Source organism: Polyodon spathula, chromosome 7 (genome assembly GCF_017654505.1).
Source record: "Polyodon spathula isolate WHYD16114869_AA chromosome 7, ASM1765450v1, whole genome shotgun sequence".
NCBI classification, from domain to species: domain Eukaryota; kingdom Metazoa; phylum Chordata; class Actinopteri; order Acipenseriformes; family Polyodontidae; genus Polyodon; species Polyodon spathula.
The window spans coordinates 39088189-39103160 of NC_054540.1; the positions used below are offsets into that span (position 1 = coordinate 39088189).

General features: G+C 36.1%; 1 protein-coding gene across 1 annotated transcript in view; it reads right to left on the bottom strand.

Annotated features, from left to right (window-relative positions):
* Nucleotides 1–14972, bottom strand: part of kcnq1.2 (potassium voltage-gated channel, KQT-like subfamily, member 1.2) — a 514204-nt gene that overhangs the window by 153651 nt on the left and 345581 nt on the right. The window contains exons 17-19 of the mRNA XM_041255488.1: nt 14075–14169; nt 12850–12890; nt 9350–9411 (exon numbers count right to left, since the gene is read on the bottom strand). Coding sequence (XP_041111422.1) covers nt 9350–9411; nt 12850–12890; nt 14075–14169 — 198 coding nt within the window. The remainder of the gene's footprint in view (nt 1–9349; nt 9412–12849; nt 12891–14074; nt 14170–14972) is intronic.

The window sequence follows — 14972 nt, forward strand, 5'->3', positions numbered from 1 at the left end:
ACTTGGGGCCACCTTCCTCCTAGGCAAGGCATGCTGCAGGGTGGAGGTAGGGAGGAGGAGGACCAAAGAAAGAAACAACAGGGGTTGTGGGCAGAGAGACCTATTTAACTGATCAAAAAGTATGAGATTGATGAGTGGAGTCTCCTTTCGGAAAGACAACGAGTTTCCAATTAAGTTCCCTCACCTCAGCAATTCCCTGCACAGCTAAGGAGGACTGATGGTTCAGTGTGCGTTCTCCAGTCCCACGACAAAACCAATTTTCTAGAACCATAACTCGAGCGCAGGTGAGCTCACCAGGCACCTGCCGAGTAGCCACTGTAGAAGGAGAAACAATCCCCCTGTCTAACCCACTCATCTTGCTTTTTTATACCACATATTGCTTTTAAATATGTTACAATTTATTGTATATTTTTTATGCTTTTGACACAAGAAACTGTGTATATATTTCAAAGTAATTGTATATTTTCTAAAGTAAATAAACCAGTACAAATTTACACTACTCAGCTGTAACTTGCCTTTGCATTACCTTAAATGCACAGCAATTACTTATTCCAGGATTAGCTAAATGTCAAGATTTCTGACACTAATCTTTGTAGACTGGCATTTGCAAGAAACAGTTGATGAGCTATGTAGTCCTACTTTATAGGAATCAATATAAACAGCAATATGAATCAGAATCTTCATTAATAAACAGCTTTTTCAGCAACCATTACAATTGTTTCTTTCTAAATGTATCGTATGTTACTATGCAATGTATGAGCACTACCATCAATTAAAGTATATTAGCTGACTTGAGGCATTAATCAAGGCTTGACACACAATGGAAAGCCTTCTTGCAAAGACGTTCTATCCCATAGTTACTAATCTTAGCTGTGAGTTGTCTGTAAAGCTTTTTTTTCCACCAACTGGGCTTTAGCTAAACTTTAACCCTTTTCATCCTGGATCATTGTATTATTGTAGAGGGTATTATATCGAGGAAGCCATTCCATTAGTACTTCTGACAGAAACTTTCATTAATCATAATACCTTTTTTTGTTGTTTTTAATCCTACATGCTGTTAAAGCAGCTGTACCAACTGCATCTGAAAGTCTACATAGAAAATTTAGGAAGGACAGGAGGCCACTTGGCCCATTGATGCTGTCTAGTTTGTTATATAACTGATTGTTCTCATAACTACACTTAGACAGCTTCTAAGGATCACAATGAATCAGCAGCAGTGACAGGACTTGTCAACGGATTCCCAGACACCCATCTCCCTTCTATTTCAGTACCTTCATTTGTATATAACTGAATACAAACGCAAACACTTACTAAATACATTTGAGAATCACTTGTTAATGAAATCTGAAAACCAATCAGAAATAGAATTTACCAATATTTTTAGAATCAAAATCATTATTAAAAGTCTTCGTTTTGCATTCTCACTTAGTGTTTGCCCTACTAGTGACAGACCCTAATTCTACAAAAAAACACTTCTGAATGACAGTTCCCTCCCTATTCCGTGCACCTCACTGCAGCTAAGAAAACAAAGTGTTAATTGCATTTAAACTATCTTATGTATCTACATATAGCCTCACAATTTTCAAGCACCTCAGGTTAGCTTCCTTGCCAAGTTTCCTTTCTTTGTTTAGTCCAGTATGGTCAGCCTAGCCAAGCACACATGTCAAGATATAAAAATAAATTTCAGACAGCAGAGCGTTGCAGCCCTGGCCAAATCAAACTGACACAGAAACAGTAGTAGAACTCAAGCCAAAGCAATCCAACATTTTTCCTTCTCCCCCTCCACTCAGGTAATTACACAAACCATGAATGAGAAGTGAAGTGTTCAGTTCCTGCGGAAACCATTTTAACCATTTCAAGAACTAGGATGCCAGCACTCAGTCACTAGTTGGAGTTTTGAAACTTAGGTTAGGTAAGATGGGACAGCTTGTCAAGCCAATTTTCCATTATATTATTATGTATAACCCAGTTGTCTACCTTTCTTTGCGTTCCAGTTCATTTACAACCCACCACCTCCCCCATCGAGCCTTAATCCAGGTCTTGATTGTCTCATGCAATGGCTAGGCAACAGATACAGGTGTGTTTGATGGAAAGTTTTCCTGTAAATTGCACAAGCAATTCAACACATTACTTTCTTATTCACTTTAATTGCGAATGGTTGTCCTGAAACATGGGTGATTTTTCAGTCCTAATCTCTCCAAGAACACAGTGTAAAGCTCACAACAATAAGGGTTTGGGTTAGGGTAAATGTAAAGCTCACAACAATAAGGGGAGAATCTCTTCATAGTATTTTGTCTTTTGCATAATGAAACCAATATTGCAAATAATTGTCAATTATGATTTGTGTTAATTGGTTGACTGGTCAGTGTTTTAAATCTGCATTTCTGTGAATGCTGATAGTGGAAGAATGTCCATTAATAATGTCAATTGAATGAAACTGCTGTGCTGTGCTAACTACTAGAACATGCTGCTTCTATTGTATCGATCAGTAATGTAGGCAGATAGTAAAGCACAAATTACAGATAACTATGGTAAACAAGTGAAAAACCGTGGCAAACTTCATATGGTATAAGCATGGTTAAGCTATAATATGTGTTGTAAACAGCAATATTATCATGCTAAATTACTGTGAGGAAATAATTAACATCAGTTGGGGCTCATTTTAATCAAAATATGTGTTAGTCTGTGTTGCTACTGAATATGTCTCAACTCAAAAAAAGAAATTAAGCTTAAGGTACCAAAATATTTTTTCACTCAGGACACATTAGGCAGGATTTTCAAACGGTCGTAAATGATAACTCCAGTTAATCATGAAATCGTTAGGTATCATTGATTTAGGAATTCAAGAGACCGTTATGCCTATTTCATTATTAAATAAATGTCCTAATGTGATTTCCAAAATTATGTTTATTTACGAAATACTGTAATGTATCTCAACGAGCAGTGCTTCTATTTCTTTTGCTTGCGTGGTAATTTAAAAGCAAATCCATGTGAATTGTCATAATTGATCAGGACTTAATTTGCACTTGGAAAAGGAGGGTTTTTTAATTAACAAAACAACTCACCTTGAAACAGAAATTTAACAGACCATGGCTGACAAGACAGAGACAGTGTATAGGACCAGAGTAAATTTCTTACAGACAACCTAGATAATTCAATATTTGTACTTATGAAAATATTTTTGCCTTTTCTATCCTTGTGGTTATGAATGAGATTTAAACCTTACAGAATGTTTGTTGTATTGCTAAAATGATATACCGTTATTTGCATACTGTTTTAAAAAAAAAAGCTACTATGGATTTTTAGTGTCCTGTCTTCATTTCTTTTTTCTTTAATATAGCATGCTCTTACGATGATAATGAAAATTACAGTTTAAAATACAGCAGCTGAATGACGTCGACATAGTTGATTTTCATTGGTTAATTTGCCTTGCTGCGGTGCATACAGCACTACTGTTGGATGACAATGATGTGTAAGTGGAATCCGAGCCAGATCCACTTTCTATGGCCGATCATTATGATCTGGCTCCAGTGAAATTAACCTTTTTTTTTTTTTTTTCATAAATCATGCTAATTAAATGTGCTACTGATTTTTTTGCTAAGACCATTTTTTTTTTGCGTACACTTATTATTTAAAATTTATCCCCTCCTGGGATGACAACTGAAAGTGCAGAGCGAGCGATAAAAAAAGCAGAACCAGGAAAATCCCCATCCCCCATCAAATCGCACCCTGGATATTCCAATTATTTTTTATTTGGCTGCTGCTTGCTGGTAGGAGAGCTGCCTCCTTGTACCCTAGCAGTTTCCATAACAGTGAATTATGCTTCCATTCATTTTTCTCGATCTCATTAACATGCATTTTAATTAACAAGTTCCCCTTATCTACTCGTTGAGACAGGAAGTGATGTAGGTGATCTGCGACAATTAAGCCTCTTAATGAAAAATGCGTTCATTAATGACCTCATTAACTCAATTTCAAAGTATTGACGGATTGATTTAATTAACACATTTAGTTTGAAAAGCATGTGCTACTAAAACCTTCATTACTATACCATAATTTTGATACAACAATACTGTCATTTGAAAATCCTGCCAATTGTCATAATATGGCAGCCGTATCAGATCACAAGTCATTGGAGTTGACGATTACTGTTGCATTTTGCCCTTGGAGTTTTCATAACACTGAAAATATGAATGATTAATTAAACAAGTCTTTCAAACTAGTGAAGCATGCAAATCGGAACCCTCAAAGAAATGCAGAATGACTGATGTTGGGGAATCCAGTGCCAAGTTTGTACTCAAAATGAGAAAACAAGCTGTTAATATTAAACTGTAGAACAATCCAGTTATAAGTAGAGTATAACACATTTATTTAGAGTTTAAAACATTACCAGTAATAATGTGGTAAATCTGCCCTTTGTAACTTCTTCAAGAAAACAAGCAGTTTTTACATGTTTTGTTTGTTTGGACATTATCAATCACTGTCTGCTTCTGTACAGGAAAGTGACATTAACAAAGTGTTATACACAAACGTAATCCTGAAATGTTCAACAGAAAGATGAATGACTCTTTTAGCTGCACTGGGGTAGCTAGGCCAGCAATGAGGGCAGTCAGTCAAAGAGTGTTCATTGTAATTATGACCGCTGCTGTAAATGAGATCGAACTGCTTTGGTTGGAACCTGACCAAGAGTTAATGCTGGCAAACGGGAGAAACAGTGGTGCACATCTAGCTTTACAAAATGGCCCATATTGCACAGACTTAACATTTGATTAATGACACAGTAGTGTGCATTGGCAAGCTTTATAATGACTACTTCACTTCCTTCAAAAACATTATCACAACAATATCAAAGCAAGTCTTTTTTTCAGGAAGCACAGCAAGTATTACAGCAAATGTTTTTTATTCAAACTTCAATTTTAGGAATGACCATTACTGACCAGCTTTCTAGCTGTCATTTACATTACAGTGCAGTTCATTTTATAATTGTAGGGAATGGGGGTGTTTCTTAATCTACAGACAGGTGGCTTGCCTTCAAAGCAAGCAACTGAAAACATGGCATACAGTGATTGTAGCTAACAAATCATTCCGATGTGTGGTTTTGAAAGAAATACAGCTTTTAGAAACCTGTATTTTCATTTAAAAAATCTCTGGTGCTACTCTAGGTTAAAGAAATCTCAGTTTGTAAGCCACTCTTTTGGACTGTCTTGCACTTCCAGGGTCTTTTCACCTGGTGAAATTATCTCCACCCATTCACTGGCTTCTTTCTTGTAAATAGCCAATCAGCTGTTTCCCCTATTTACTGACATGCTTTCAGTCAAGCTTGGGCCAAGAAGACACTGTTGGGGTGAAACAAAGAAGAAAAGCAGGAATAGACTTCCTGGAAGGTAAGACAAAGCAAGCATACATATAACTTTAACCTAGTGTAGTACCAGATACAGTTAAAATACATGTTTGCTAGAACGTGTTTATTTAAAAACTACACATTGGAGACCTACTGTATGTAGCTAATGGAAGTACAAAATGTGTGAGATTTATGAAACTATTTTGTTAGCTACAATTACTTTAAAATATATCCAGTGTCTGTTCAATTGATCCAAAGAATGGCGTATCTAACATACTGCCATTGAGACAATTTGCATCGCAAGGAAATTCAAGCATCTTACTGCATGCAAGTCTCTTTAGAGCATTTCGGACTGTAAAGAATATGCAGAATGACAAGGAGGGTCCCATTTAAAGCACTGTAGCATTTAGACCTGCATACTTTTAGACCAACTGACTCGACCCTCCAAGTCTCATTTAAAAAGGAAATGTTGAAAATTCAACAAAACTGCTCATTTACAATGTATATACATTGGTACTGAAAGTTGCTTTGAATGGCTGTACTAACTAGACTGAAAGTGAAAAGCTGGGGCTTCATGTTCCTATAATAACTATAATTTGGTGTGCAAAAAATGACAACAACATTAATTGTTCAAGATTGCAATAAATTATAATTCTGTTTAATTTCTGTGAGTAATAAATAAACAAACAAGCAAACGTATAAAGCTTAAAAGTTGAGAAGATAGTACAGAGAACACTGGCTGATGATGTTGCAGCCATGCACTAAGACAACTCTTTTTGCACCTATGTGGTCATGTGACCCCATTCAGTCAATAACCTTTGTACATTTATCATAGCCATATGGGTAAAAGAACATTGTGGTCCCTGAAGCAAAGGGGTTAGGCTGACCAGAAGTGGTTTGAGAGGGACTGGCCCCCATAAACTGTCCCGGTGTCCCAAATTTTTTCTCAAAACCTTAAAGTCCCAGTTTGCAACTGGGCCAGATAGTACTCCTTAAATAATTTATGTAAACAATTGCTACTATGGAACCAAAAGGCTGGTTTTGGCCTAGTTTCTCACGAGACAGAGTAGCAGGGGATTTGTAAAAATCAAAAATAACAAAAGCTCTGGATTGCAGTGACTAAAAATAAATCAGAATTAACCAGGTAACTAAAATCACCATATGAATGGTTAATTGAGAATAAAAAAAATGTAAAAGGAAACAAAAAAAGGACCCCACAGAAATAATTCCTGTTTCTGAATAAGAAAGGACACAGTGACTGTGATGTTTTTTGCAAACACTGTGGATGAAGCTTTTCAGAAGCTCATGGAAGGATCACTTCTAGTTTTTTCACAAAGAAAGTCTTGGTGAGAAAGACTTTAATCTACATGCTGCTAAAGGTACTTTCACCTATATTATGTTGTAAAACACAACCAGAGTTTTAGGTTGACAGATGGTACATCTAAACTGAATCACAAGTTATAAAATGAAAAGTTTTACTGTGCTTGCACCAAGACTAAATCCATAGGGTTTAATATATTGACTCTACTCATTGGAAACTACTGCAGTAACAAGCAATACAGTAAACTAAGCTTATGGCATTTGTTTGTGTTTATAATGCATTAACTATATCAGACACATGTGTAAAATAATTGTTCTAGAATAATATTTTTTATTTGGGTTACTTAATAAAAAGTATGCAAAATGATTACATTTAAGGGTAACAATAACAGAGGTGGCTGTTTGTTGTTAATTCAATGTGAAAACAGCAATAGTGACAAAAGCACTGTACTCAACTAAGAAGTCATCTTAAATTAAAAACGCACTGTACAGGTGTAACAGGAGTTAATTAATTGTTTAATTGTTGCTAATTGGGAGATGGTCACCTGCATAAAAGCCTGTAATTCTCTGCATTCTGTGGGCGTTCGAGAGGAGGAATGAGAGAGAGAAAAACAAAACCAAAATTAAAAAGAACAACGAGGGTAAGGATCCGTGAAGGCTACTGCCCAGCCAGACCTTAGGGTTGTATTTTCGTGATTTGTTTTTGTTTGAATATTTATTTTGTGTGAGCAGTGTTTTTAGTTAAAAAATTGTGTTATTTTTGTTATTTAAAAATAAACGGAGCCGCAGCGCCTTTTACATTGCAGTATCTTGCCTTTGTTTTTATTCCTGCATCTAGCCTGACGTCATCACACGGCTACCCTGTCACAACAGGTTTAAAACTATTTATAACTATTTTATAAGGGAGAGTTTACAGTTTATCAAACTTCATATGTAAAATATCAACTGTGGTTTAAAATGTATATTTAACCTTGACTAAACTGAAACGCAATCAGTGGAACCAATTCATTTCCTCGTGCTACTCATGTTAAACAGCGGTTTAAATTACTTTTGCTTCAAGGAAATATCTGCTTATTAAAATCAACCAGAATTTAGCTCTGTTTACACAGTAAGGTATGCGCCAGTTGATATAAATCATGTTTTTTTAAATCTGAAGATTACATTACCAATCAGGAGATTGCAATCAAAAAAGTTTTAAGGTAGTCATTTATGACAGAAAGTTCTGGTAGCAAAGCTTTTTTCCCTTAAGTTTAGTCTAATCAGAGCTCACACTCATTGTATGATTGCTTTCAACATGGCTGTTTTAAGCTTATCAACATTGTAACTGTATCCCACCTACTGCTTCCTAAATATCATGGAATCCTGAATACCATCTGTTCTGCTACTCTTAGACTCTTATACACTTGCACCCAAATAGCTAATACAGTAGTTAAAAATAGATATTGCTCTTGCCTCACAAAACAGTCTATAGTCATGTGGTCAATAGTCCCTTATGACGCCACTTCACAATAAACAAAATGGCGGACCAGCCGCATCATCACTAAGTATTTAATAGATACAATTTTAATAAAAACAGATAAAGACAGTAGTTTTCACCTTAAAGGAAAATTGTTCCCCTTGAGTTGACTAGGGCATTGCTTCCTGTAAATAGAACAGCTCTCACAGGCAAATGCTTGTATAACAAAACTATAAAATCAGATAGAAAAACAGCAACTGAACATATTAAAGTATGTTGTAGAATTCCAGCCCACTTGTTTTGTACCTCCAGGTAAAGTGACTTTGGTGAAATACCTACTACCGTTCTGGAGTTTCTGTAATCTTCTCTGCACAGACTCTATGATTGAACTTCACTGCTATAAGCACACACAGGGCAATGCATTTGTGGCTTTTATTTCTGGACAGGGTTCCTTCACATTTCACATGATTTTAAACCAAAGCACAAACAAACATGTTATTTCACATACATAAGCAGACGTTTGTTTGGGATAGGACCAAAAGAAAAAGTTACGTTATTCTAAATTATAGTTTAGTATTGATGGCTGCCACGCAAGCAACATGAATGAACTAATACTATAAGCATGTTGGCTATAATTATGTCACTGTCATAGCTTGATTTCCCACAGAACTAGCTGCAGTATAATTAGAAACACTGCAAGGGTTGGTACACACCTCATAACAATTTCTTTTTTTTCAACACAACACAGCTGGAGACTAACCCCTTTCACTACTTGACTGCAAAGTAAACTTAGGTCATATTTTAATGTGAAATGAATCTAAGATGTTGGTTATGAATTCTATGAAATAACTAGAAACAACTAGAAACCTACTTATTAACACTACTTATCCCAATGAAGTGCCACTTAAACAGTATAAATCATTTAATATATTCTGGAAACTCCTGTCGAATCAAGTAAATTGACGTAATTGCAATTTTCAGTGCAAGGGTGACTTAGATCAATTGTATTAGAAACTATTTCCACCATTTTTGACAGGTAAAAAAGAAATAATGGGAAAGCCACATTTTGCAGACAATTGTAAAGTTTCACCTTGATTTTAACTGACTGAAAAAGAAAACTATTTCAAATATCTATGTAGTTTGCATTTAAAATAACCCCTGGCAGAAACAAGATACAATCAGAGCTAATCGTATACAAATCAGACGCAACAAAAAGCTGTTTTTGCACTTACCTTATCCTCCAGGCGAATCAGTCTGGCTCCTACCGTATAGTATCCTTTGTCTAGACCCTTTTCTAAAGAATAGAAACATATGGAATGTTACTGTTAGTGTTTTGGTGGTGGTTGGCAGGGATGGGGTTAATTGCTGTCCCAGGTAAAAAATATGAGAATGTGGCTGCTCCTTAATTGAATAAGTGGTGATAATTGGGAGCAGCCACATCCTATTAAAGGAGAGCTCAGGGCTCCATTAGAGAGACTGCCAGGGAGCTGGACCAGAAAGGAAAGGGACAGCGTTTTTGATCTACTTCTAAACAATAAATGTTGGGGTTTTGTTTGGTATAGCTACTGCAAGAAACTACCAAAACCTACATATAGTGAAGAAATATTTAGATTGATTGATAAGTTCTTTGTGACAAATGGCATATCCTGGTCAAAATGCACTGGACTGTGTACCAGGGCTATGATGGGCCTACAAAGTGGACTTCTTGGACGTGTAAAAAAATGTGGCGCCTGCACTGTATGCTACACAGGAAGTCTTCCAAAAAATAGAGCCCTGGGTTAAATACTGTTCTACAAATAGTTGTGCAGGCGGTACATTTCATTAAAGGTTGACCTTTAAATACAAGGCTTCTAGTTGTGCTGTGTGACAAAACGGGAGCTGATCACCGAGCTTTTCTTATTCATTTAGAAGGAAGGTGGATATCTCACACAGCTGTTCTGAAAACATTTTTTAATTGCGCACTGAAGTACTTGAATGGAACTTGCTGCTAATTGCAATGACACTAATGGTTATTAAAGCTGGCATATGTTGCAGATTTATTTGGAGAACTGAACAGAGTCAATCTGTCGATGCAAGGTGGAAATGCCAGTATCATTCAGTATTAAAAACAGGAAGCTTTCCATAAGAAGGCAATTAAATGGCGAGTGGAGGAAACAGGTTATTTTTGGATTGGAACACAAAATTAATTCCCAGAGCTTGCAGCAAAAACCTTAAGTTATCTATACAACTTACAATAAATCTTTGCAACAATGTACCTGTGTGAAACCAGGTTGTCTTCCTTGACTGCTCTGACAACAAAATACTGTTCTCGACTTGAACAATACTTCAGACTCTGTATTTCCTTTGCGATATCGCTGAGAATTGAACATTTACGCTCATTACACCAAGCTCAAACATTACATTAATGTAGGTTAATGAACTTGTATTCTAATTGCTGTGGATATTGTATAACAGTAATTTCAACATATGTTTTACTTATTCCTGTCAGGTGTATTTTTATATGATATACAGCAGTTACTTTCTGTACTTTAATGTTCTGAATTGTGTTCCAAGAAAGCAACTGAGTGCATATAAGAATACTTTTCTAGGTCAGACATTAACCCCCTTTGAGTGCGGGTCCTTGGTTTTGGTGACTTTCTGTCAAGTGGACCACACGTACAGAAAGGTTAAATTCCCTAAAAAAAAGATAGGAATTTTGCTTACACTTGGCAGACCAAAATAAAACATTTACTATGAAGTTTCGCCTTTATTGGAACTACCATAGGGTAAATGTGCAGAAATTCACTCTATTGCTCTATTCCATGTGTACTGAATCCTATGCAGGACAATTTGTGCCCCTTTGCAAATTTTAAGTTTTATTCAATTTGCATCCATTTTGTTATTCTTTAGCATTGTGAAATAGGATCAATATTAAAATGATATTGTTTAAACATAGCCTCACAAGTGGGCCTACATGGGATTCGATACACATGGGGAAAAATTGAGAATGTAGCAATAGTTCATTTTTGAAAATATTAAATGCAAAACAACTATATATTTTGCCTGTCACTTGTTAAAACCTCAATTTTCTTGACCCTGGTCCTTCACTAAAGCTCTGGTGGTAAAGATGACGGATGATAGATAATTATAGGATGCTCATCGGTATGAGTTGTCATTACAAGAGGGAGAGGTGTAACACCTTCTTTCTGAGACCACATCCTCCCCATCTGTGGGTTTGGAGGGAGAGTAAGTACAGTGTTTTCCACAATGGCTTGATATTACCTCAGCTATTACCTTATAACCAGATCTAAGTATAGACTGCATTAACACAAATACACATTACTTTTAGAAGTAACTTTTATTTTCTCCCAGAAAAGTTGACTCAGGATGGTATCTCTGGCATCTGGGGACTTGGATAGTTTCAGTAAATGGAAGGACTACTTCCATATGTAGAAAATTCACCTATCATTCTATCACAACCTTGGTTAAGCTCAGGGTCACCACCGTCAAGCAACTTGCTAATCGCTTCTTGTAGGGCCCCTTCACCATTGCAGTTCTGGTGGTCAATTTGCCAAACATCATATAAGTTATATACTGTGCAGGGTGTTATCCACATGGAAACCAAACAAGTCTGACAGGATGGTGGAGGTAGCATCTATAAAGTAGCCCCTCTCCTTCCATCAGATCTAAGAAAGTGATCTGTGAGGTTACAGAAAGCAAGTTTCAGGTGTCCCCATTCTGGACAAAATCCTGGGGATTGTGGGAGGCTGGCCACTGCATCTACTTGGAACCAGATATCTTAGAATGAGGGCAGATATGTTCACCTGAACCTGTGCCTAGAACACCGTTAAATGTCTAAATGACTCCTCCTCATAGACGACTGACAAATGGAAATTCCTTTTGTACTCTGCTATTATAAAATACAACTTAATTTAATGTCATCTCAGTAAAAAGACAACCTTACAATTTAGGCCACTTTTTAACTGTCTAATTATCTCCAGTTGATGACAATGGAAAGTCATTATAGAAACCCTTTGTATTCAAAAGAAATGAAAAGAGAACTCAAATAAAATGCATTTAAAACTGCTAAATTGGTGCAATAAACTGGCAAAACTGACAACTCATAACAAAAATAAATAAAAATCATATGGCATTAATTTGTTACAAGAAATTCTGTTTCCCTTCAGCTGGAAGGCCGTCCCACTTTTAAGGCCACATTTTGTTTGTCCCTTGACTCGTGTCACTGTAAAAAAAAAAAGTGTTTCTCTTTGTACAACTCACATCCTGCTCAGTTTGGTGTGAGAGTCTGGAGGTGCAGCAGAAATGTTAAATTACTGATCACAAGATGACCTTCACTTGACATTCTATATTCTTCTAGGTTTTAAAAACTGAATATGAATTATCCACACACAATCAATACATCAGATTGCACACCAATTGTAACACTAATATTATGCAGCTTATGTTTTATATTTTCAAAACCACAAGACAAGTTGCATTTGAAAACAACACTTGCCATTTCTGAACAAGTTCACACTAGTACATAAGGCAAGGGTATTAGCACCAAATTACAGGTTTCAGTATCATGAAAAAATAGGTCACTTTGACAGTAGAGAATTAGAATAAGACACTTTATGAAAATGCTTGTATTGGGCTTTAGTAACCAAATAGCAGTATTTACAGTATGTAGAATAACTTGCATCCTTGCCTGCTAATACAATGTAGAAAAATGTAATCCAATGATTTACTTTACCTGAGAGAAACATCCCCGGTTTTCCTAAAGAGTGGTCCAGTCTGAGTGTACACAAACACAAACAAATATCAAGTTTGTGTAATTGAATGGAACAAGAGATATAGGGGGTTGGTAGTCACAGCAAAATATACAGGATATACATACATGCATGTTCCTGCTAAAAATAATTGCATAGTACTGTAGTTGCTACTGCCATCATAAAGCTGTAGTGACCCAGATTCATGTTTAAGGTATGATTACTTGGTTACATTTAATGCATGTTCCTATTGTGCACTCTGCTGTCTGTTTCTAGTTTGTTTACATTCTATAAAATTAGTTTCAGCTGACAGCGCACAAGCCTGGGCAAGCTTTGAGGCCTTCTTGCCCTCTGTTACCATGTACAACAGCCTTTGTACATGAAACAAACATACTGTATAGGCCTTGGACTTGTAGGCCTACACATTGTTTTAGTACTGAATTGACCATGACTACAGGGCAATGGATATTTGATGTTTCACCTCTATGAATAACTATTGACCACTGGGCAAGAGCACAAACAATTTTAGCCATGCGACACTATTAGCCAATTGGGTTACGATTTACATGATAAACTGAAATACATGCTCTTCCAGAATACATTTTAAACTTTATTTTGGCAAATTGTCATTGTCACATTATTATATTGGAGAATATCTTCCATGTTGCAATATTAGAAATTGGGAAGCTATATTCTGATGTATTTTTAATATATTTCTACTAGTGAATGACATCACTGAATCAAGATAAAAAAAAATAAAATAAATAAAAAAGATGATATTCACTTAATGAAACAATACATGTAAGACTTCTCTCAAGCTACAAGGTGAATTGAAGTGGACCCTGGTCACAGCCTTGCAATGGCCCATATTATTTATGTCTGCAATTTAAATTAGTTACATATCTTTAGTCAGAGAAAGCATTGAACATTGTTGCATTTCATTTAATACACATTCTTGCAAAATTATGACTGTAAATTCTGAGGATAACTGAAGCAGCTGTGAAATCTTCATTGTAAACTGATTTTTAAAACGTTACAGCGAGGCTATCCAAATATTCTTTGGAAATTCACTGACGATGTGAACAACGAATAATTGTGATCGTAGTTTCAACAATGTTTGCTTTCTGATAACATACATATTTTAGAGTTCACTTCAGTTTATGGTGACAAAAACTACATTGTAAAAGTGCTTAAACAAGTAAGCCATACCTTCTCTGCAATTCTTTTATCCGTACCATCATGTTGAGATGTCCCTGAGAATATTGTTCAATGACGTCTCGGACATCATAAGGCTTCCTTGCTTGCTGCAAAACACAAACGTTTTTTTTTTTTTGTATTTTAAACAATTGATAACATTAAGATACTCAAGACCTGGAAACCCTCCCTTGTCATTCCGTCCTGGGCTTTAACAAACAGAGCCTCATGAACAAAACTGTGCCATGTGGAACCCTAAAGTTGCTTTGGTGTAGACCAGCTTCAAATTCAAACCGTAGTCCGGAGGTGAAAGGCAAAAACTTTTTACTGTCACGCATTTCTGTTACTGTTGTGTCACTGTAAAAATGGCAGTTTTATGTCATTCAATTAACAATTTTGTAAAAGCCAAAACATACATTTGTTTATATAATTAAAGAGAAAACATTGGGGGCCCTATTTAGCAAATATGTGCGCTGCCGCCAAAAAACGATAGCGTTAGCAAACCGCTGCGATAGCTCAGAAAACACAGATGACTGTTACATATTTGGGGAAGTATCCTCTCTTTGTCTGGCCATGTAGAAATTATTATTTTTATTATTATTATATATTTATTAGCAGATGCCCTTATCCAGGGCAACTTCCAATTGTTACGAAATCACAGTACAAAGTATCACATTAATCCAGTGCGCACTCCATATTTCTTTTATTTCTCTTTTTTCTCTCACCTTTCTTTGCCTGCTTCCCTCCCTGGTAGTTTCACCGGTAGTTATAGTTGACCATGAAATCTGTGCACAGTTTAGTCCTGGTTTTCACATGCAACACTGTTGATGGTTTGCTGAATCTCTAATTTGTATGTAAATGAGAACACTCCCCTTCAGCCCATGTCTAGTGCTAACGCTGACTTGCCGAATGG